Source organism: Hordeum vulgare, chromosome 5H (genome assembly GCF_904849725.1).
Source record: "Hordeum vulgare subsp. vulgare chromosome 5H, MorexV3_pseudomolecules_assembly, whole genome shotgun sequence".
Taxonomy (NCBI): domain Eukaryota; kingdom Viridiplantae; phylum Streptophyta; class Magnoliopsida; order Poales; family Poaceae; genus Hordeum; species Hordeum vulgare.
Window position 1 is genome coordinate 251,129,968 of NC_058522.1, and position 25,369 is coordinate 251,155,336.

Genomic DNA, 25,369 nt, shown 5'->3' on the forward strand with positions numbered 1-25,369 from the left:
GGATGCTATTGCTGCGTGCTCAATGTTACCTTCATTTGAATCGACAAAGTTGGCATGCCAAGTAGCAGTCTCTTGTTCCCTGCAGGCTGCTTCCCCTCAGCTGAGGTAGCTATATTCGCCTTGAAAGCATTTCAATAACCACCATGCCCAGTCTGATCACCACTTCCATTCTGACCACCTCTGTTGCTACTGCCACCACTATACCCTCGACCTCTGCCTCTGCTGGGAGGTTCTGGGCAAAAAAACTGACATGCCCTAGATGACCACAGCTATAACAGCCCCTAGGACCTTGCTGGTCAGCCACTCTATAAGCCAATTCATTTCCATGTCCTCCTCTAGACTGCAAGCGTACCTCTTCCAGGGACATCGCAGCAATGGCCTCATCTATAAACACAAGCGCATGCCTGCTCTCAAAACCTTGATTAAGACCTTTTAGAAACTGCATCTCACACCTGCACTCAATCCAATTCTTGGCAATCTCCATGGATTCTGCATGTGGAAGCTCAAGCGGATCACACTGATCCAGATCCGCCCAAAGATGTGGCAGCTCATTCACAGGCACCATCACGCTTGCCACCTTAACGAACAGCATGGATCTTGTCTTTGATTTGAGACACGAGCATCAGATTTCCCTTACCAGAGTACCTCTTGGACAGCAGGGCCCACACACCAGAAGCACTCGACAATGCCTCAACAGACACTGCAATAGTTGGAATCAAGGATGAAGCCGCCCTTTGGGCCAGCACCGATGCTTTAGGGCTTCGTGCCATCACACCCCAAACATGGGACGTTCATTGATGTGCTCACGAGCATTGTAACAGCCTCCTGGGAGAAATGTAATCCAAACTCCCTCTTTTCAATGCAATGAAACGCAAGCTCTCTTGCGTTTTCTCGAAAAAAAACATCCAGGCCAGTAGCAGGGAGTCAGTGACACTCCACTTCTTCCATTCTGAGCTCTCATTGTCAGCTGGTTCTTCAACCGTTCCAAGAACATATCCCATATTCCCATCAGACCCTTTGTCTTAAAGATCAGCAAGGCCCGCCTCGACCAGCTCAGGTCGCTGCTCACGTCATTCAACTTGACATCATTGGGCATGAGCTCAAGCTTGAACACCTGATGCAGGAGGTAACCCCTCGGCAACTTTCACAGTCATGAGCTGCGCAAATTTCTCTATAGCAGCAGCAAGTTCGCTCCCCATGATTGCCTCCCCCTCTTCTTCTCCTGACTGTACCACCCTCCAGTGCTGCCTCGGTCTCCCAAAAAACTTCAGCAACTGCAGCAGCTCATCACCTACAGCACCACTGCACCCAGCAGCTTCCTCTGCCAAGCACCGAGAGCTCAGCAGCCAGTCGCAGCTTAGCACTGTGTCGTCTTAGTTTTGTCCCAGAACGAGGTCGAACCACACCCGAGCCGCGCCTCCCCTTGCGCAGCACCAGCAGCTTGTCCCCTTCTCTAGCAACACCCCCTTTTCCACCTCCTTCCTTGTCAAGACTGACGACGATAGCGGTGATGTACCGACAGTTATCCTACGGCTGGGGGGATACTTCGTCTACGTGGCGTCACCACCGTTGGATCTCATATCTACGTACGGTAGCGTTTCAGGTTAAGCTACAGCTGTCGCTGGGCTCTGCTTATAACAGCCGGGCTGTGGCTGGAAAGGATCATCTATCATTCTATTCGCTGGGCTCTTGCATATGCTTAATAGATACGATGGCTTCTGTTCTTAGCCGATACCCTTGATTTCTCTCTCGATTCTCATCTTAGATCCATCTTGTTCCTGCAAATCACTAGCGGAATCTGACAAATTGGTATTCAGAGCCAGGCTTTCCTCAGCCACAATTTTTTTTTTCTTCTTTTTTGTGAGAAGGAGCGATTCCCACCCAAACTCCCTCCCGATGTTCTGAGTTGACGCGATCTGAGCATGATCTGCTACGGCGGCGCTGGTGGCGGTGATCTGAACCGGGGCGGCGTTGGAGGCGGTGAAGTGTTCGTCTGTAAATCAGTAGTGAGGATGGGTTGCTAGAGATCACTTCTCTAGCGGTAAAATTCCTGATCCATCGCTGATTCGTGCAGTTTTAGAGGCATGGATCGAGAAGGCGGCAGGATCTGAGGAAGAGAGCCTGGTTACCGGTAGAATTCCGGCAGTAAAATTCCCTCTCTTTTTCAGATCAAGGCGATGGGGCGCCCGAAGGCGACTGATGACGCGGATCTCCAGGAGGTGTTGTCTCTGCGTGATGATTTTGATGTGCTGCAGAAGGATAACTCGTTGATGCGTGTGGAAGTATCTAAACTGCAGGCAGATGTGCAATCTATTGGTTCCAAGCAGGGAGAGATATCTTAGAAAGTTGGAGGTATTGAGAAAGCAGTACTTGATCTGGGCCAGCAGTTATCAGCAATCAGTTCTGTCTTAAGCAATATGATGACTCCGCGGCGAACACTTCGTGCGAGGACTGCACTTCACCCTCACGCTTCGTCCCTGGAGCAAGCTCGCTCATGCCGGCTGCGGCGCGTTCGAGTACCGCGTTGAGCTCGAGCTCCGCGGTATTCCCGCCCATGCCTGGCACCTCGCAACGGCGGAGCATATCCTCGGACCCAGCGTGTGGATCGAACGCCTCCACCCACGCACGCGTTCTCGCGCCGACCTCGGCGTGTTCCGCCTCTCTGGCCGCGCCCATGACCCCAGCCTCATTCGCCGCTCCGGCGAGCTCGAGATCGTTGAGCTCATCCCTTCCGGCTCCACCTCCGTCGCGCCCTCCGTCCGCACGCTCATCTACCCCTTCACTGTCGCGCTCTCTCGCTCCGAGGTGGACAGAGCGGTGGCCCGTAGCGCGGGGGGTAGCGCAGACCCTGGCGACGACAGCGGAGGGGCTGGAACCGGCAACGACCGGCCACTGGCCCAGGGCCTGGCCGCGCCCGCCGCCGCGCCCGCAAGCGCCGCCGCACCGATGCGCCGCCGGCCGGCCATGCAGATGGCATGGCAATCGACACCCTCGGCTGGCACACGGCAGGCCGTGCGCTTCGAGTCGACGGGGTGGCCGTCTCTAACTGGCCCTCTGCTCACTCGGCAGCGCCGCCGTCCGTACGCTACGCGGGGAACAAGATGGACGGCTGGCCCGGTCAGCGTGGCGGGGCCCAGCACCCTCGTCGCTTTGCCAAAAGGGGAAAGCAAGTTTGGCAGCCAAAGGGGCCACCCCCTGTGGCTGCTCCTGCGAAAGCTGCCGTGCCAACAGCGGCCTGCCCGACAGGATCAGAGGCACCGCCAGCTGGCGAACACCCATTGGCCCCGAACCCACCCACGACTGCGGCCCGGACCAACGACGGTTCAAAACGCATGTCGCCTAGCGCGGGGTCGTGCGGACCCATTGGACCCAGCAACGCTGCGACCAACCAGGGCGCACCTCGGGATCAGGAGGACCCCCCTCCCTGCAGCGAGGTACCAGACACCCAGCCAGCGGGGCCCATCCGCGCCCCTGGCATTGATCCTGTGTCGGGACAAAGCGGCGATTCGCCTGGGTCACGCCCTGCTCCTAGTTTGGAGTCTTCTGCAGACTGGCCCACACGAGGCCTGGCGCGGGAGGACGAGACTAACGGTGCCTCCACCGCCACACCGGCCGGTATTGACCCTACGAGGACGGCCCATGCGAAGGCCCAGACGCAGCAACCCCGTGTGCAGGCCCAACTCCGCTGGGCCCCTTGCGCTACTGGGCCAGGAGCCCAGCTTTGTGGCCGAGACGCCATGCACGCCGCAGCTGATCGACGACGAGCCAACACCCGCGTCGGCTACCCCAACGCCTGGCAGGTTCGCTTCGCCTCCTGTCACGATGCGTCGCACAGGAGTGCGGAAGACGAAGCCTCGCGCGCTCACGCTGGAGGAATTCCTCACGGCCGCCACCAAGCACCTGAACGCGGCTCTCCCCGCGCCCGAGAGACGCCCACGACATCGCCCATTGAACTTCTCCCCCACCCAGCGCCGCGGCAGATCAGCCACTAAAGCTGCACAGTCAGCCGCTCCTCCGACCGCGGAGAGAAGGGCGCAGGTCCAAGTGCTGCGCACACTCGGCATCATCGGGCTAAACCAGAAGATCATGCAGGCCGAGATGCGTGCCTATGATGGGGTCTTCGCCACGCCCATCCCCTTGACTGTGCTCGCAGCCATCGCTGCTTTGGTGGACCGGGAGATTCCATCTAGCTTGAGGAAGCGTCGAGTCCCTCCGACCCCGTCGTCGCCACTGTCGCGACTTAGCCCTGTCGCACCGCAAGGCCCGTCGATCTCGTGTCTATGGATCACGGCCTTCAGATAGTTGTGGCAAATGTGCGAGGCATGAACGCCCGCGCGCGCAGGTCGAGCATTAGGTCGCTCCTTGGCACAACGAATGCATCGGTTGTATGTCTGCAAGAAACAAAGATGGCATTGATTTGCTCGTCGACCGTCCTCGAGGCGTTGGGATCAGAGTTCGACGATTACACGTACTTACCCGCCGATGGGTCGAGAGGAGGCATCCTCCTAGCGTGGAAAAGCAAAGTGGTGTCCATCACAGACCCTTTGTTCACCACAAACGCTGTCTCCGCCAAGCTCTCTACCGCGACAGGGACACCATGGTGGATCACCGTGGTATACGGACCACAGGACGACGCGGCAAAAATAGCGTTCATGCAAGAGCTCCGTGATGTGCGTGCAGACTGCACCGGCCCATGGATGGTGTGTGGGGATTTTAACCTCATATACAAAGACGAGGACAAGAACAATGGGAATCTAGACCGACGCATGATGGGCCGCTTCCGACACCTCATAAACGACCTGGCGCTCAAGGAGATCTACCTAAACGGGCGGCGGTATACCTGGTCCAGCGGGCAGTCACCGCCCACCCTGGTCCACTTGGACCGTGTGCTGTGCACATCCGACTGGGAGGACATGCACGGAGAATGCCACCTACGCTGCCTTGCGTCCGTTATATCGGACCACAGCCCGCTGCTCCTGGATTGCTCACCACTGCCAAAAGGACGCCCACGGTTCCATTTTGAAGATTTCTGGCTACGCCTCGACGGCTTCCAGGAAACGGTGCAAGCTGCATGGCACTCTGTCCACGACGACGACCCATTCCGGCGCCTTGCGCTTCGCCTCCAAGCCATTGCGCGCAGCCTGACTAGCTGGAGTGCGCGCTCGGTCGGGAATGTGAAACACAAGCTTGCGATAGCCAGGGAGCTGTGCCTGCGCTTCGATGGTGCGCAAGAGACCTGGGTCCTCAACCCCAGCGAGCAATAGCTGCACAAGCAGCTGAGGCTGGTCCACCTCGGCCTGGCCTCCCTGGAGCGCTCCATCGCACGCCAACGGTCGCGCATCCCCATGCTCCAGGACGGAGACGCCAACACCTCGTTCTTCCATCGACAATGCACCTACCGCAGGCAGAAGAACAGAATCCATACCCTAAACGTTCATGGTCGGATTCTTACGGACCAGACAGATATGGTGGAGGCGGCCTTCGAGCACTTTGACGCGCTGTTGGGCACGCCGGTGGAGCGCGACTGCGCGCTAGACCTTGAGCAGCTCATCGAGCCTCGCGACCTGCTCGACCTCGACGCGCCCTTCGGGGCCGACGAGATCTGGAACGCCGTGAAGCGACTGCCGGCCCGGAAGGCGCCTGGCCCGGATGGATTCACCGCTGAGTTCATCCGTGCCTGCTGGGATATTGTCCAGCACGACTACGTCGCCGTGTTCCAGCAGCTCTACGAGATGCGAGGGCGAGGGTTTGGCCGGCTCAACCAGGCCCTCCTCACGCTGATTCCGAAGCGAACCGACGCGAGCAGCCTGGGCGACTGTCGCCCAATAAGCTTGATACACCTCGTGGCGAAAATCTTCGCCAAGGTTCTGTCCTTGCGACTAGCGCCAAAGCTGAATGACCTGGTGAGCCGCAACCAGAACGCGTTCATCCTCGGCCGCAGCCTCCACGACAACTTTGTCCTCGTGAGGCAACCAGCCCGGATGCTGCACCAGCTGGGAGCGCCACGAGTGCTGCTCAAACTCGACCTAGCGCGCGCCTTCGACTCCATCGCATGGCCCTTCCTGTTCGAGGTGCTACGCCGGTTTGGGTTCGGAGACAGATTCCTTGAGTGGCTAGCAATCTTGCTATCCTCGTCAAGCACTAGGGTGCTCGTCAACGGGGAGCCTAGCCCTCCCATATGGCACCGGCGTGGGCTGCGCCAAGGTGACCCGCTATCGCCGCAGCTGTTCGTCCTCGCCGTCGACGTGCTGGGAAGGCTGGTCAAACGCGTTGTCGATCTTGGTATCCTACAACAGCTACATCCACGTCGCGCCATCCTAGCGATGTCCCTCTACGCGGACGACGTAATGCTATTCTGCCACCCCGTGCGCAGCGACATTACTGCAGTCAAGGAGATGTTGCTGCTGTTTGGGCGAGTGTCAGGACTGCACGTCAACTTTGGTAAGAGCTCCACAACACTCTTACGCTGCAACCAAGAGGAGGCTGAACCGATCGTTCTTCACCTGGGATGCCCAATTGTGGAACTGCCCATCACATATCTCGGCATCCCGCTCACGGTGCGACGACCCACCGCGGCGCAGCTGCAACCGGTCGTGAGCCGGACTGCCGATGCCCTGCCGGCATGGAAGGCGCACCTCACAAACCGCGCCGGCCGCCTCGCGTTGGTAAAGTCAGTCCTCGCCGCGATCCCCATCCACCAGCTCCTTGTGCTCGCCCCGCCCAAACGAGTCATCAAGCAGCTCGAGAAGATACAGAGAGGATTCCTATGGGCCGGAAGAGCCGAAGCTAAGGGAGGGCACTGCCATGTCAATTGGCGACGCGTATGCCGGCCTATCTCCCTTGGAGGCTTAGGCGTACGCGACCTTGAGCGTGTTGGGCTTGCATTAAGGCTGAGATGGCTATGGTTTTCACAAACAGACATAGATCGCGCATGGGCTGCGCTGTTTTTTGCCTCCACGACCATGGAGCTGGGGAACGGGTAGATGGCCCTGTTCTGGGAGGATCGCTGGATCCAGGGCGATCAATCAGCGAGATCGCGCCGCTGGTATATGCCTGCTGCCCCAAGCGACGGCGGAAGCATAGGACGGTGGCACAAGGTCAACATGGAAATAGTTGGACCCGCGACATCCAGGGCGTGTTTGGCATACACAAGATGGGGTAGTTTCTCCAGCTCTGGCAGATGATCGCGGACACCATCCTCACCGAGGAGCCCGACCGCCTGATATGGAAATGGACTACCACGGGCACATACTCAGCACGGTCTGCCTACCTTGCCACGTTCCATGGATCAGTAACCTGCCCGGCTTGGAAGATGATATGGAAGGCATGGACGCCGCCAAAGGTTAGGTTCTTCCTCTGGCTTGCGCAGCAGGACAGATGCTGGACTGCAGACCGACTCGCCCGTCGCGGCCTGCAGCACCATCCACGATGCCTTCTATGCGGCCAGGCCTTTGAGACTATCGACCACATCATCATCGAATGCCCATTCACCCAACAGATTTGGCACGAGGTCCTCGCGTGGTTTCGATTGCCAGTAGGATGCCCCAACCAGGAGGCTCGCTGCTAGACTGGTGGAACCGCGTGCGACACAACACCCCCCACCCACAGAGAAAAGGGCTGGCATCCATCACCCTGCTCCTACCCTGGATGGTATGGAAGCACCGCAACGATTGCGTGTTTGACAGGGCACAACCCTCCATTGCTGCACTAATGTCAAAAATCAAGGAGGAGGCTACCTTGTGGGCACGGGCTGGAGCCAAAGGGCTTCGGGTTATCCTACCGCAGACATGGGATGTACACTAAGTAGCATTAGAATGCTTGTATCCTGCCTCCTAGGAGGAATGTAACAAACTCTATCTTTTCAATATAATGAAACGCAAAGGTCCTTTGCGCTTTCTCGAAAAAAAGGTTTTCTGGTGAGGATCCTGTTGGTTGGATTAGGCAGTGCAACAAATATTTCCAAATGTCAGCTGCACTAGAAGTGTATAAGGTTTCCTTAGCTCAAATGTATATCATTGATGAAGCTGATACATGGTTAAGAAGATCTGGACTCTTAAAGAAAAATTGTCTTGGAAACAATTTGGAGAAGTGGTGAAAAGATTTTCAAGTCGGGGATCCTATGACTTACTAAAAAATTCAATACTCTCAAACAGGACAACAATTTAGTGTATGAATACACAAAGTGTTTGAAGATTTAATGGCAGAAGTGCAGGAAGGAAGTCCAGAGCTTAGTGAACTTCGGTTTGTGAGATGTTATGTAAATGGACTAACAGATGGAATCAAATATCAAATAAGACCTCACAAACCACAAACATTAACAGATGCTTATTGTGTTGAAATATGAGATGAGCCTAAGGCCCATGAGACAATTTCGGAAAATCTCTAAGGGCCCATGTAGGTGGTGGCATGACAAGGTGGTGGTGGGAAGTTTAGTCCACCCCCCTAGTGGAGAAGAAGTTGGACCCCTTTATAAGGGTCTCTCTTCTACATGCTATTGGAGAGTGAGAAGAGAAGAGGCCCTCGCGCACTCCTCCTCCGCCGCCCGCCTCGCCACGCCTCGCCTCGACGCGCCGCGGGTTGCGGGAATGAGCCGAGCCGAGCTCATACCTACGCGCTTATTTTTGCCGGTCAGGAACGGAGAATACATAATGGATGCGCCACGATCTGAGACGTCGGATCGTGGGCTGTTACCAACTCGGACGTGGGTTCAGCCCACGTCTCTCCACCCGGCCGCCTATATAAGCAGGGCTAACGCCAACCCTAGCCGTCACAAGATCAGATCGCCTCTGCCTCACGCGCTCGTTCCTTTGCTGCTGCTACCGCCGGCGACTCCGTCCCGTTCACCGCGTACACGGTCGATGGGAGAGCAGGCCTCCGAAACCCCACCTCTCCGGATCCTGTACGGGAGAGGAGCGATTAGGTTTTTGGGGAGCGATCACGCGACTGCTCGCCTCCGTCCGTCTGCTTCGTCTACGTCCGCGTCGCCCTCATCATCACCATGTCTTCACCAACCGAAGCCGACCGTCTCGCCCGCGAGAAGGCCGAAGCCGACCATCTCGCCCGCGAGAAGGCCGAAGCCGAGAAGAAGGCGGCAGAGGATGTTGTCGCCACCACCGCTGCTGCTGCGGCCAAGTGGCCGGTCGGAGGGTATAATTCGTTTATCCCGCTCCTGTTTATTTTAGGCTTTTAGCCCTAGTAGTACTAGCTATATGCGTAGATGGTTTTGCTATATGCGTAGTATTTGCTAGTCTGCTCCGTGATCAGTATGTCATGAATCTAGTCAATGCCATGTGAGTAATTATTTCATGGATTAATCTACCCGAAAAATTGCCTATTTACTCAACAATCCAAAAACTTAATGTGTGTAGGAATTTTTCGAGTAATGGTTTTGCTGCTGCACTGAAACCGGATAAGTTTACCGATACTTATTTCAAGCGTTGGCAAACGAGAACCACCTTATGGCTCACGGCTATGAACGTGTTCTGGGTAGCCGGTGTCACTCCTACGGGAACGATCACTCCTGAACAGGAGAAGGCGTTCGCGGAGGCCACCATGCAATATGCTTGGAGCAGTTATAAGCGTGATCGGAGATAAGCTGGTTCATGCATATTTACATATGCATGTTGCCACAGAGTTGTGGGAGGCACTTGAATCTAAATTTGGGGCCACTGATGCTAGGAACGAGATGTATATTATGGAGCAGTTCCATGATTACAAAATGGTTGAGAACCGTTCTGTACTGGAACAAGCTCATGAGATAATATGCATTGCTAAAGAACTTGAGGTTCTGAAGTGCAATTTACCGGGAAAATTTGTCGCGGGGTATAATCGCTAAGCTCCCTAATTCCTGGAGGAACTTTGCTACTACTCTGAAACATCAGAGGTGTGAATTCTCAGTAGAGGATATCATCGGCCATCTGAGTGTTGAGCAGAACTCGAGAGCAAAGGACTCGCACGGAAAAACGGTCCAAGGTCCTTCTGCTGCCAACATGGTACATCAGAGGAACTTCAATTCCCACAAGCCCAAGGGGAAGAATTATGTCCAACAGAATACCGACTTTAAGAAGGGTAAGAAGACCTTCAAGAAGAACAAGAAGGGTCAATAATGGTTCTGAGGAACATTGGGCCAGTAAGTGCCCAAACAAGTACAAGAAGCCAGGGCAGGACTCCAAGTCTACCAATATGATTGTGAGCAACAATGAAAGTGGTGCATCTGGGTACGGTAATTTGTTTACTGTATTTTCGGTTTGTCAACCTACCGATTGATGGGTAGACACAGGTGCAAATATTCATGTGTGTGCTGACATATCATTGTTCTCTTCTTACCAGGTCACAGGCCGAGGGTCCATATTGATGGGGATGGCGCGAGTGCTTCTGTTCTTGGTGTTGGCACGGTCGGTCTGAAGTTTACTTCAGGAAGGATCGTGCAGCTGAAGAACGTGCAACATTTCCCCGCCATCAAGAAGAATCTCGTTAGTGGCTCCCTTCTGTGAAGAGTGTTAGGAAGTATTAGTATTAGTCTAGGAGTCCTTATTAGTCTATTAGTATTAGTCTAGGAGTCCTTATTAGTCTATGTTTACTTTCCTTGCACCTCAAGTCATTTGTAATATATATATGCCCCTTGGGCCTTCAATAGAGACAAGTTGCTTTCCTAACATGGTATTAGAGCATTAGGCTTTTTTTTCGCACGCGCAACTCGTGCTCTCGATCCAATCTCCCTCCACGCAGGCTAATTTTCTTCCCGCCGGCGCTCCTCTCGGCCTCCCGTCTCGATCTCCCGTCGATCTCCAGGGCGCTCTCGATCGACCCCGTGCCCCTGCTCTCCCAGATCGACAGGGCCCCGCCCCAGGCCTCCCGCTGCTGGTTCTCGCCAGTTGCAGCGCCTGCCAGCCGTCCCCGTCCCGATCTCGTTTCGATCCGGCTCGGCTCGGGCTCAGGGCTCGGATCCGCCTCCAGTCGCAGCAACCGCCAGCCGCCGCCCTGATCCCGTCCTGATTTCGCTTGGATCCGGCTTGCTACTGCTGGTTCTCTGAGGATCCGCTTCGCTCCAGCCAGATCAAGCCGGAGCGGTTTCCCCATCAGTACGCGGCTAGGACGCGGTTTCCATCACCAGATCGAGACGGTTCCTCCCGTGGCTGATTCCTTTCATCAGCCAGACCCGTGGCTCGATTCCTTTCATCAGCCAGATCGAGCCGCAAATCAAGACGTTTCCTCAAGCTCCAAGTCATCCAGATCAAGACATTTCCTCCCGTGGCTGATTCCTTCCATCAGCCAGATCGAGCGGCTTCCTCCCATCGCGTTCGCATCAGACGGTTCCTCCCGTGGCTCGCCAGATCTGACGCGTCATCTCGTCAGAACGAGTCGGCCTCCTATCTGACGCGGAATTAAAAAAAAAGATGTCTACTGGATCGGGCTATGTTGCTGTCCCTCGTTGTTCGGTGATCTTCGATGGTAGTAACTACACCGAGTTCATTGGCTTTATGCGCATTCACATGCGTGGCATTCGTCTCTGGGGTGTTCTTTCTGGCGAGGTCTGTTGTCCGTCACGTCCGGTTCCTCCTGTGGCTCCCACTCCGTCGATCCCTCCGGCTCTTCCTGCGGATGCTCCTCAAACTACGAAGGATGCAGCTAAGGTTGCTGATGAGGCTGCTATCTGTGCTTATGATGCAAAGGTCTTGGCTTATGAGGAGGCTCTTCAGGTGTATCACGGTGCTCTGTCCGCTTACACTCAGTGGCTTGATGATGATGCTCGTGTTGCAGCTGTTCTCACTGCTAGTGTTCTGCCTCAGTTTGCCTCTGAGTTTTTGGGCCTTCCTACTGCCTTTGAGATGTGGACTCGCCTTCGTCAGCGCTATGCGCCCTCTGGCGATGCCTTATACCTCTCCGTGGTTCGTCAAGAGCATGCTCTTCAGCAAGGTGACTCTACTGTTGATGACTTCTATGCACAGAGTTCTGCTAACTGGCGCCAGCTCGATTCTCTCCGCACTGCTGGTTGTCGTACTTGCCCCTGTTGCCAGGCTGTCCAAACCAACTTGGAGTTTCATCGCGTCTTCGAGTTCCTGTCTCGGCTCCGTAAGGAGTTTGAGCCTCGGCGTGCTCAGTTGTTTGCTCGTGGCCGTATTTCTCTCATGGAGGCGCTTTCTGAGATTCGTGTTGAGGAGACTCGCTTACGTGGTGCTGGTTTGCTGGAGGTTCCCTCGGTGCTCGCTGCTCGGGCTACATCTACGCCCCCTGCTGCACCGACCCCTTCTCACTCGAGTGCTGCGCCGCTCTTGCCCACTCCTTCTGGAGGCTCAGGTCGCCCCCGTCCACATTGTGACTACTGCAACAATGATGGTCATATTGAGTCCCACTGCTACACGTAGAAGAAACACTTGCGCCAGGCGCAATCATCATCTACAGAGACTTTGTCATCTACCTCGACAGCTACAGTCATCGCTTTGACTGAGCAGGATATTCTGCGACTTAAGCGTCTGCTCGCTGCTTCAGGTTCTTCCTCGACGGGTACTGCTGGTATTCTGACTCAGGCTTCCCGCACTGAGCAACCACCTCCTACACAGTCAGGACCGTCTCACGCACACTCTGGTTGGAATTGGCCTTCGCCACCATGATCTTATTTTTTCTCTTCCGCTGCCATCATCCCTAATCTAGTGTGTGTTTTCTAGTTTTCTTTGTTTTCCGCTGCGTCCACCAAATCCGTTGATATTTTGTGTTTTCTCATGCCATGCGAGTCCACCATACCTTTGTCCGTCAGCCTTTCTTTGGTCCTGATCCTTTCTATGCAACTTTTGTGGCCTACTTGCCCTTGTTGTTTTCTATAGGATTGTCTGGATTTCTTTTGCATTGTCGATCTACGTCCATCGTGCCTTATCCGCCGAGCTTCTTTCGCCGACGGTTGTCATGGACTATGATTTTCTGCACAATGCTTTATTCTCTTGATGTGCCATCTTCTTTTGACAACCCATCTTCACTTGATACTTATCTTGTATCTTCAAGTGATGCGGTGTCTACCTCTGATGTGCCATCTCTTCGTTATCTCCTTCGACGACTCGACAAGTTTTGAAGAGTCTTCATGCTACGACGACACTCTCAAGACGCGGATTTGGATTATCATTTCAGCATTACACTTCTTCAAATGCAATGCTATTGCATACGCTTTGCATTTGAGGGGGGGTGTTAAGAAGTATTAGTATTAGTCTAGGAGTCCTTATTAGTCTATTAGTATTAGTCTAGGAGTCCTTATTAGTCTATGTTTACTTTCCTTGCACCTCAAGTCATGTGTAATATATATATGCCTCTTGGGCCTTCAATAGAGACAAGTTGCTTTCCGAACATAGAGAAAGGTTTAAGTTGGTCTTCGGGTCTAATAAAGTAGTTGTTACGAAATATGGACTTTTTGTTGGAAAAGGTTATGAATGCGGAGGTCTGTTCCGCCTTTCCCTTGCCGATTTTTGTAATAAAGTCGTGAACAATATTCATTCAAGTGTTAATGAATCTGAAGTTTGGCATTCACGTCTTTGTCACATAAGCTTCGATTTTATGTCGCGGCTAGCAAAACTGAATGTAATCCCGAGTTTCACTTTAGCCAAAGGTTCTAAGTGTCATTCGTGTGTGCAAGCAAAGCAACCTCGCAAGACTCACAAGGTTGTAGAGGAGAGACACTTGGCGCCATTAGAACTCATACATTCTGATCTTTGTGAGATGAATGGTGTGTTGACTAAAGGTGGAAAGAAATATTTCATGACATTGATAGATGATTCCACTAGATATTGCTATGTGTATCTGTTAAAATACTAAAGATGAGGCTCTACACTACTTTAAAATCTATAAGGCAGAAGTTGAGAATCAACTTAAAAAGAAAATTAAACAAGTTCGGTATGATCGTGGTGGAGAGTACTTCTCAAACGAATTTGATTCTTTTTGTGCGGAACACGGCATTATTCATGAGAGGATGCCTCCCTATTCACCCCAGTCAAACAGGGTTGCCGAGCGGAAAAACCGTACTCTAACTGATTTGATTAACGCCATGTTAGATACATCGGATTTATCCAAGGCATGGTGGGGGGAGGCTATATTGACTGCGTATCATGTCCTGAATAAGGTTCCTACAAAAGATAATGAAGTCACTCCCTATGAGGAGTGGTCAAAGAGAAGGACAACGCTCTCGTACTTACGTACTTGGGGCTGCTTGGCGAAAGTCAATGTGCCGATCCCCAAAAAGCGTAAGCTTGGACCAAAGACCGTGGACTGCGTTAATTTGGGTTACGCTAAGAATAGCGTTGGCTATAGATTTCTAGTAGTGAAATCTGAGGTACCGGACGTGAAGGTCGGTACAATTATGGAGTCGAGGGATGCTACATTCTTTGAGGATATTTTTCCCATGAGAGATATGCAAAGCACTTCTAAACAGGAACATGAGGAAACTCCTGAGCCTGTCATTCCTATGGAATATTATGAACAAACACATGATGAAAATCCTGAGGAGGATGACAAGGAAACCCTTGGTAGGGGCAAGAGACAAAGGACTGCAAAGACCTTTGGTGATGATTTCTTCGTATACCTCGTGGATGATAATCCCACTTCTATTTCAGAAGCGAGATCGATTCCATCATGGCTAATGGGATATGGGAAATTACTGATCGTCCCTATGGTTGCAAACCATTGGGATGCAAGTGGGTCTTCAAAAGGAAGCTTAGGCCCGATGGTACGATTGAAAAGTACAAGGCTAGGCTTGTGGCCAAGGGCTATGCCCAGAAAGAAGAAGAAGATTTCTTTGATACTTATTCACCTGTGGCTAGACTAGCCACCATTCGAGTACTACTCTCATTGGCGGCCTCGCATGGTCTTCTCGTTCATCAAATGGACGTTAAGACGGCTTTCCTGAACTGAGAGCTAAACGAGGAAATCTATATGCAACAGCCAGATGGCTTTGTGATAGATGGTCAGGAAGGAAAGGTGTGTAAGTTGCTGAAATCTTTATATGGTCTGAGACAAGCACCTATGCAATGGCATGAGAAGTTTAATACATCTCTGACATCTATTGGCTTTGTTGTTAATAAAGCTGACAAATGTGTATACTATCGCCATGGTGGGGACAAAGGAGTTATATTGTGCTTGTATGTTGATGACATACTGATATTTGGAACCAACCTCAAAGTGATTGAGGAGATTAAGTCTTTTCTATCTCAAAACTTTGAGATGAAGGACCTTGGGGTGGCTGATGTTATCTTGAACATCAAGCTTTTGAAAGATGATGAGGGTGAGATTACACTTCTGCAATCCCACTATGTTGAGAAGATTTTGAGTCGCTTTGGATATTCAGACTGCAAAATTTCTCAAACACCATATGATCCTAGTGTGTTGATTCGAAAGTTCAAAGGCACAGCTATAGATCAATTGAGATTCTCTCAAATTATTGGTTCGCTTATGTATCTAGCTAGCGCAACGAGGCCTGGCATCGCGTTTGCTGTGAGCAAACTTAGCCGGTTTGTTGCCAATCCGGACGATGTTCATTTGCGTGTTGTTGAAAGAATTATGCGCTACCTGAAAGGTACTGTCAACCACAGACTTCACTATATGTTAATGCGCTACCTGTGGGTCTCATACCCATCGGTACTTGAAGGGTATAGTGATGCGAATTGGATCTCTGATGCTAATGAGATGAAGGCCACTACTGGTATATGTTTACTCTTGGAGGTGGTGCTGTTTCTTGGAAGTCTTGCAAGCAAACGAGCTTAACAAACGAGCTTAACGAGATCGACAATGGAAGCAGAATTAACAGCATTAGACACATCTGGTGTCGAAGCAGAATTTCTTCGAGATCTTTTGATGGACTTGCCTGTGGTTGAGAAGCCGATTCTGGCTATCCTTATGAACTGCGATAATCAGACAGTTATTGTCAGAGTGAAGAGTTCAAAGGACAACATGAAGTCCAATAAACATATAAGAATGAGATTGAAGTCTGTCAGACGTTTGAGGAACTCCGGAGTGATAGCGTTGGATTACATCCAAACGGCTAAGAATTTGGCAGATCCCTTTACTAAAGGGCTATCACGTGTTGTGATAGATAGTGCATCGAGGAAGATGGGTATGAGACCCACATGAGTTGCCATGGCAGTAACCCAACCTATATGATCGGAGATCACGTGAAGTAGGACCTGGGAAAACAAGCCAGTGGTGAACTGAGGAGAGTAACTTTACTAACCCACTCTGTTGGAGATTCAATACTTTCGGATATTGTATGGTAGGATGACTATTGTCTTAATGTGTTCTAAAGCTTATGTGTAAGCAAGATGTTGTCCTACAAAGCGATCTTTGGAGGAGCACACCTATATGAGCCCGACCGCTGGTCACAGTCTATGAGATTGGGGTGATCTCTAGTAAACTCATGAATAGGCACGGAGTGTGACTAATATGCTCCACCCGAAGGGTCAGCCTTCGGTAGCCTAGTACCAGTAAGACTTGTGGTGAAGCTTCTTTACGTCAAACTGACAATTCAAGGCCCAGTAAGACTTGTGGTGAAGCTTCTTTACGTCAAACTGACAATTCAAGACATAGTCCATTGTTCAATTGTAAAGGAGTGTAGCTGCTTCCTCTAGGTGAAGCTCGACCTTAACAGGTCTTCACTGAAATATTGGTATTATCAAAACAATGATTGGAACGATAAGAACACAATGTGCCCTTGAGATCTGGTGATTGTTGAAATATGAGATGGCCCTAAGGCCCATTAGACAATTTCAGAAAATCTCTAAGGGTCCATGTAGGTGGTAGCATGACAAGGTGGTGCTGGGAAGTTTAGTCCCAGCCCGCTAGTGAAGAAGAAGTTGGACCCCTTTATAAGGGTCTCTCTTCTACATGCTATTGGAGAGTGAGAAGAGAAGAGGCCCTCGCGCACTCCTCCGCCGCCGCCCGCATCGCCACGCCACGGCTCGTCACGACGCGCCGCGGGTTGCGGGAATGAGCCGAGCCGAGCTCATACCTACGCGCTTATTTTTGCCGGTTAGGAACGGAGAATACGTAACGGATCCGACACGATCTAAGACGTCGGATCGTGGGCTGTTACCGACTCGGACATGGGTTCAGCCCACGTCTCTCCACCCGGCCGCCTATATAACCAGGGCTAACGCCAACCCTAGCCATCACGAGATCAGATCGCCTCTGCCTCACGCGCTCGTTCCTTTGTTGCTGCTACCGCTGGCGATTCCGTCCCGTTCACCGCGTACACGGTCGACGGGACAGCAGGCCTCCGAAACCCGCCTCTCCGGATCCTGTACGAGAGAGGGGCGATTAGGTTTTTAGGGAGTGATCACGCGACTGCTCGCCTCCGTCCGTCTACTTCGTCTACGTCCGCGTCGCCCTCATCATCGCCATGTCTTCACCAACCGAAGCCGACCGTCTAACCCGCGAGAAGGCCGAAGCCGAGAAGAAGGCGGCAGAGGATGTTGCCGCCACCACCGCTGCTACTGCGGCCAAGTGGCCGATCGGAGGGTATAATTCGTTTATCCCGCTCCTGTTTATTTTAGCCCTAGTAGTACTAGCTATATGCGTAGATGGTTTTGCTATATGCGTAGTATTTGCTAGTCTGCTCCGTGATCAGTATGTCATGAATCTAGTCAATGCCATGTTAGCAATTATTTCATGGATTAATCTACTCGGAAAATTGCCTATTTACTCAACATATTGTTTAGCAAAGGATGTGGAGCCCTGCCATCCTCCTATGGTTCTTCAAACAAAGAAGCCTGGTTATTCCTATAACAGAAACAGCATGTCAATATACACAATGAGTCTTCAACTTTTGCCACTCCACAATATCAAGCACCAGCAAAACCACCTGATACAACTTTTGTCAACAACCAAAAATTCGGAAAACCTGGAGAATCCTGGAGATGTGGTGACAAATGGGTACATGGTCACAAATGTAAGCTAATTCTTAGTGTCCATTTTGTTAGAGTTATAATATAAGTCATGTACCCTTTTGTATTTATCCCAATATATAAGGGGTTTTCTGCATATAGTCCATCACCTGTACATGTATATATACCGGCCTATGGCCTCATGGGAATACAAGTTGCTTATTCCTAACATGGTATTAGAGCTAGGTTAACTTTTGCACGCCGCAACTCGTGTTGTTGATCCGCTCCTCCTCGTCCTCCTCGTCGCCGGATCCCGTCTTGAACCGACTCTGCTCTCGCGGCCTCTACTTCAGGCGCCGCCTAGCCTCGATCCGCCAGGATTCAGAGAGAAGCCGTCTCAGATCGAACCTGGTATCCAGCCTCTACTCCGTCTCGGATCGATCTCTGGAAGGTCGGCTCCTTTTTAGCTTCTGGATCCAGACGGGATCGAGCGCCTCTGGACGGGATCGAGCGCCTCATCCAAACGGGATCGAGCGCCTCCTCCTGCTGCCGATCCAATCCAGACGGGATCCAGACGAATCTCCTCCTGTCGCTTTGTGACGCTCAAGAGAACCATCGGAGCGAGTCTTAACCTTGTAGACCCACTTACAAGTGATGGGACGCACTCCGGGAGGAAGGGAAACAAGATGCCACGTACCAGTGCTTCAAGAGCAGCAATCTCCTCTGCCATCGCAAACTGCCATCCAGGATGAACAACAGCCTGATGATAAGTAGTCAGCTCAAGAACGGCAGCACCAGCGGTGGAAAATCCAAAGCGATCAACAGGCCTTAAGCAAGCCCCACGCGCCTGGTTTGAGCGTTTTGCCTCTGTGGTGACTGCCGCTGGTTTTTCACCCAGTGTTCATGATCCAGCATTGTTTATTCACCTTTCTCCTCGTGGTCGGACTCTTCTTCTTCTCTATGTTGATGACATGGTCATCACTGGGGATGACCCCGAGTATATTGCCTTTGTCAAGGCCCGCCTTAGTGAGCAGTTCCTTATGTCTGATCTTGGACCTCTTCGCTACTTTCTTGGGATTGAAGTCTCTTCTACCTCTGATGGCTTCTTTATATCCCAGGAAAAGTATATCCAGGATCTTCTTGCTCGTGCTGCTCTTACTGATGAGCGCATTGTTGAGACTCCTATGGAGCTCAATGTTCACCTCTCTGCTACTGATGGTGATCCCCTGCCTGACCCGACGCGTTATCGTCATCTTGTTGGCAGTCTTGTTTATCTCGCTGTCACTCGTCCGGATATCTATTATCCGGTTCATATTCTTAGTCAGTTCGTCTCTGCTCCCACATCAGTTCACTATAGTCATCTCCTCCGTGTTCTCCGATATCTTCGAGGCACGATCTCTCACCGTCTATTCTTTCCTCGCTCCAGTTCTTTACAGCTTCAGGCCTATTCGGATGCTACGTGGGCTAGTGATCCTTCAGATCGCCGTTCACTTTCTGCTTACTGTGTTTTTATTGGTGGTTCTTTCATTGCCTGGAAGACGAAGAAACAAGTTGCAGTTTCCCGTTCGAGTGCAGAGGCTGAGTTGCGAGCGATGGCTCTTTTGACGGCGGAGGTGACTTGGTTACGGTGGTTACTTCAGGATTTTGGTGTTTCTGTCACTACACCGACTCTGCTCTTATCTGACAGTACAGGTGCTATTAGCATTGCGCGCGGTCCTGTGAAGCATGAGCTCACCAAGCATATTGGTGTTGATGCTTTCTATGTGCGCGCTGCTGTGCAGGATCAGGTTGTTGCTCTTCAGTATGTGCCTTCCGAGTTACAGTTGGCGGATTTCCTGACGAAGGCCCAGACTAGAGCACAACATGGCCTTTATCTCTCCAAACTCAGTGTTGTTCATCCACCATGAGTTTGAGGTGGGGTGTTAGAGTTATAATATAAGTCATGTACCCTTTTGTATTTATCCCAATATATAAGGGTTCCCTGCATATAGTCCATCACCTGTACATGTATATATACCGGCCTATGGCCTCATGGGAATACAAGTTGCTTATTCCTAACACATTTAATGCAACAAGAGGATACAGATCAGGAGGATACTGCTGAGGAGATCATACAACAAGAACAAGAGGAAATCAATGAGGAGGATGAACAGGTGATGTTTGTTTCTGCTCATGCTATTGGGCATCAGTAGTTGCCTACTACAACACCAACAGTCATTGTGCACATCAATAGAAAAAGAGCAGTGGCTTTGCTGGATTCTGGCAGTACCACTTCTTTCCTTAGCCAGGATTTTGCTGTCAAATGTAACTGTGACTTAAATCCAGTTAAACCAAGAGCTATTGCTGTTGCTGGAGGTGGCAAACTCATGTCTACTACTGTAGCTCCAAAGTGTGCATTTCAATTAGCTAAGCTCAAGTTCTGCCATGATTTCAGGGTACTTCCACTACCTAGTCATGATATGATCTTAGGGTATGATTGGTTTGCCATTGCGAGTCATGTTGCTTTCAACATACCAGAAAACACTTTCAGTTTCACTTTTCAAGGAAAACAAACTATATCCACTGCTATATATAACAATGCTGCGACAGTCAAGGAAGTGCCAGCAAAAACAACTAGTAAAATCTTGGAAAAAGGAGCAGAAGGATTTTGTTTCAAATGCACAATATAGTTTTGGAAGCACCTAAGGGTTTCCAAACTCCTCCTCAGCAACAAAAATTACTCATGGATTATGCTGGTCTGTTTGAAGAGCCTGCATCTCTTCCTCCTCATAGGGAGTTTGACCACACAATCCCTCTGAAACCTGGGACTGACCCACCCCATTCAAAACCTCATAGAGTTCCTCGGCATCAAAAGCAAGAAATGGAAGAGCAAATCAAGAAATTGCTAGCTGCTCACTTTATTAGACACAGCCAGAGTCCATATGCAGCCCACGTTCTGTTAGTTAAAAAGAAAGATGGTTCAATGAGGTTGTGTACTGATTTCAGAAAATTAAATGCTGCTACAATCAAGAACAAATTCCCTATACCTGTCATAGAGGATCTGTTAGATGAATTGCATGGAGCTAAATACTTGTCCAAATTGGATTTGAGAGCAGGCTATCATCAGATAAGGATGCACCCTAAAGATGTCCCTAAAACAGCCTTTAGAACATTCTTAGGCCACCTTGAATATTTGGTCATGCCATTTGGTCTTTCCAATGCACCAGGGACCTTTCAGGCAGTTATGAATGATACATTTGGCCCTTATCTGAGAAAATTTGTATTGGTTTTCTTTGATGATATACTCATCTACAGATTAACACTCAAAGAGCATTTAGAACACATACAGACAGTCTTACAAATTCTCATAGATAACCAGTTATGTGCAAAACTGTCCAAATGTGTGTTTGTTGTGCACCAAGTGGAATACTTAGGACATGTTATATCTGAAGGAGTGGCAACAGATCCAAAGAAAATACAGGCTATAAGGGACTGGCCTACTCCAGATAATGTCACAAAGTTGAGAAGTTTTTTGGGCTTAGCAGGGTATTACAGAAGATTTATTAAAAATTATGGTCTGGTCTGTAGACCCTTGCATAATTTATTGAAGAAAGGACAATTTTGTTGGTTAGAAATTCACACTCAAGCATTCCACCAAGTCCAACAAGCACTAAATACTGCTACTGTACTAGCTCTACCTGATTTTTCACAACCATTCATTTTGGAAACTGATGCATCAGGCAAAGGCATTGGAGCAGTGTTAATGCAACAAGGCAAACCAATAGCTTTCTATGGCTCAGCCTTATGTCCAAGAAATGCTGCTATGTTAACCTATGAAAAAGAAGCATTGTCAGTCTTGGAAGCACTTAAAAGATGGAGACATTATTTGTTGGGAAGAGAATTTTTGATAAAAACTGACCAGCAATCTTTAAAATTCATCACAGATCAAAAGAACACTGAAGGGTTCAGCATAAGTTAATGATGAAATTGTTGGAATTTAATTTCAAGATCCAGTACAAGAAAGGAGTGATGAACAAAGTGGTTGATGCTCTATCCAGAGTAATACCATCTTGCATGGCACTATCTACTGTGACACCGGTGTGGGCACAAGAGTTAATGGAAAGCTACCAACATGACCCTGTATCAAAACAATTGCTGGAAAAATTGGTGCTACAACCTTCACATACTATTGAGGATCACCAATTGGTAGCTGGTATTATCAGATACATAGGAAGAATCTTAGTTGGCAGTGTCAAAGAATTGAAAATCAGGTTACTAGAAGCTCTGCACAGCTCTCCAGTTGGGGGTCATTCAGGCATGAGAGCTACATATCAAAGAGTTAAGAGCATTTTTTATTGGCTTGGTATGAAACATGAAGTGGAAAATTTTATTGCAGCCTGCCCCATTTGTCAGAGCTAAACATGAAAAATTGTTTGCAACCTGGGCTGTTGGATCCTCTACCTATAGCTGACATGGCCTGGCAGCATATTTCAATGGATTTTATTGAAGGACTGCCCAAGTCACAAGGAAAGGAAGTGATATTAGTGGTGGTCGACAGATTTACCAAGTATGCACATTTTTATCCCATTGTCTCATCCTTACACAGTGTTGACTGTAGCTCAAGCCTTTGTGGATAACATCCTCAGATTTCATGGGACTCCACAACTCATTATCTCAGATAGAGACAGAATATTTACGAGCAAACTGTGGAAAGATATTTTCTCTGCCTGGAAAAGTGAGCTCAGATACAGTACTGCCTATCACCCTGAGACTGATGGCCAGACTGAGAGAATGAATCAATGTTTCGAATCATATCTCAGGTGCATGACTCACTCACATCCAACCAAATGGAGCTCATGGATTTCTCTCGCTGAATACTGGTACAACACCACGTATCACACTGCTATAAAAATGTCATCATTTCAAGCTTTGTATGGTTTTGCCCCTCCATTAATTTCAGAACTGGTTGTACCTGGTCCTGAAGATGAAGAAGCACAAAACTTCTTGTTGGCTAAACAACAAATGCTGGAGCAACTGAAAGAAAATTTGCACAAAGCTCATAACAGAATGAAGCGCTATGCTGATGTAAAAAGAGTGGAAAGAGTTTTTGACATTGGGGACATGGTATATCTCAAGATGGCACCATACAGACTAGCAGCATTCGAGTTCAGAGGAGCTCTCAAGTTACAACATAGATACTATGGCCCATTTTGGTGATTCAAAATGTGGGCAAATTTGCTTACAAACGCCAATTTCCTCCACATGTGAAGATACATCCAATGTTTCATGTTAGTCAGCTCAAGAAACATATTGGGCAGAAATCCATACCCAGTCCTAACCTGCCAATGGTCAACACTGATGGGTCTATAAAGACTGGTCCAGAGGCAGTGCTGCAAGTAAGGCAAGTACCAAGGAACAATATACCAGTGGTAGAATGGCACATTCAATGGGTGAACTTGTCTCCGGAGGAAGCGGCATGGGAAGATGCAGATTTCATCAAGTATACCTTCCCAAAGTTTTTCAAAACAGCAACCCAAGCGTGGAGAGCAGATCAAGAACGCCGCGAGGCCTCGTCGGTTCTTTAGAAGGGGGCAATGTCAAGACTGACGACGATGGCGGTGATGTACCGACAGTTATCCTACGGCTGGGGGGATACTTCGTCTACGTGGCGTCACCACCGTTGGATCTCATATCTACGTACGGTAGCGTTTCAGGTTAAGCTACAGCTGTCGCTGGGCTATGCTTATAACCAGCCGGGCTGTGGCTGGAAAGGATCATCTACCATTCTATTCCCGTGCTAAGACTAGCAAATATACTCTTGCATATGCTTAATAGATACGATGGCTTCCGTTTTTAGCCGATACCCTTGATTTCTCTCTCGATTCTCATCTTAGATCCATCTTGCAAAGCACTAGCGGGATCTGACATTCCTCTCCAACCTCAAGAACCAGCAACCGGGAGAAGAACTAGCAAGCAGCAGAACAGAAGGACCAGCAAGGAGCCAGAGGAATCTGGCCATAGACCAACCCCGCCGTCGCCGTTCACGCCCCGCCGACATCCGCCCTGCCTTACCGCACCACGAGCTCACACACAGACCCGCCTCCTCGCATGCTGCTTGCCCAGATTTGACATTTCCTCACCGGATCCCGCCGCTGTCGTCTCTTCACGCCCCGCCCTCTGATGCCATGTAGGGATGTAGAGACTAACCTCTCGGTAACTCTGGCGGTGCTAATTGCCAGACATCGACAACCTCCTCCTCTTCTAGGCCAGGTACATGGGCCTGGGCCTTATGGGCCAGCCTGGATATGGGCTCACATACAACAGTATTCAAGATTTTCTAACATTTAGCTTTGTAGCACAGAAAACACCAAAAGATCCAGTAATCTATAATGAATGTCTTCCAAAATCTTCTAAGAAAATGAAGTATATTGCAAATGGCAAACCAGATACACCATGAACAATTTTGTCCAAATTTAGGGAATCCAGAATAAATATGACAGAGTATTATTGCCAATTATTATACTTATAGCATGATCTCTATCATTTAAAATTGTTTAACTAGACCAACATGATGCTAAGAAAAGTGACAACGAGTTAGAAATTTGAAATAACTTCAATACGAGAGTAAACTTATAAGAGAAACTTTACGCACCACTGATATACAAGATTTTAAAACAAAATCCAACAGATAACATGTTCATTTTAGACCAACTCTAGCAAATATACATATATTGCACGGAATAGACAAAACTTGGAAAACGGGATTAATAAATAGCACCTGCTGTTGTGAAACGGCTTTCCTTATACACCATGTTGCCAGGTACATCCACATCAAACCTTCAGCATGACAATCCCAAGGTTAACTACCGAACTACAGTATTGCAAATGCACCGCAACAAGGAAAAAGTAGAAGGAAGAAAGAAGGTCATTTGCCAAAAGTTCCTTATTTAGACACAAGTCCAGAAATATAATTCTGCAGCTCTGTGATATGACGTGACAAATGTACTTGTGATCAACATTTCACTTATTTGGAAGTAACAATATATATGCAGCTTATAGCTCTTCAATTCATAGCATCATTTGCCCTTACCATGTAAATTGAAGACCGACAGTTTAACATTCTATTACTGAAAACCCTAACCACAGACTTGACTCACTGCAGAATGAAGGTATTGTTAAGCTTCATGCACTAGCCAACGCAACCAAAAGTCCGAACTGATGAAAAGGGCTAGGCAATCCACATATACATTTCGACACCCCCTCTCACGCGTGACGCGGAAAGTCAACATGTGGATAGACTCAAAGGTATGACTCAAGCGGCCTATACGTGGACAAAGGGGGGCAACAACAATTTTTGGATAAATTGCGACAGCCAGGACTTGAACTCAAGACTTTGGGCTCTGGACTCTGGTACCATGTTATGAAAGCAATTTATCTCTATTACATAGCCCATGGGGCATATAGATATTACACATGACTTGGGGTGCAAGGATAGTCTAATAAGAACTCCTAGATCAATACTAATACTTCCTAACAAC

The 25,369-nt window shown here is 49.7% G+C and overlaps 1 protein-coding gene across 1 annotated transcript in view; it reads right to left on the reverse strand.

Moving 5' to 3' along the window:
• The window catches only part of LOC123452495 (deaminated glutathione amidase, chloroplastic/cytosolic), a 56,778-nt gene that overhangs the window by 25,415 nt on the left and 5,994 nt on the right, over positions 1-25,369 (reverse strand). Inside the window, exon 4 of the mRNA XM_045129152.1 lies at positions 24,610-24,668. Coding sequence (XP_044985087.1) covers positions 24,610-24,668 — 59 coding nt within the window. The remainder of the gene's footprint in view (positions 1-24,609; positions 24,669-25,369) is intronic.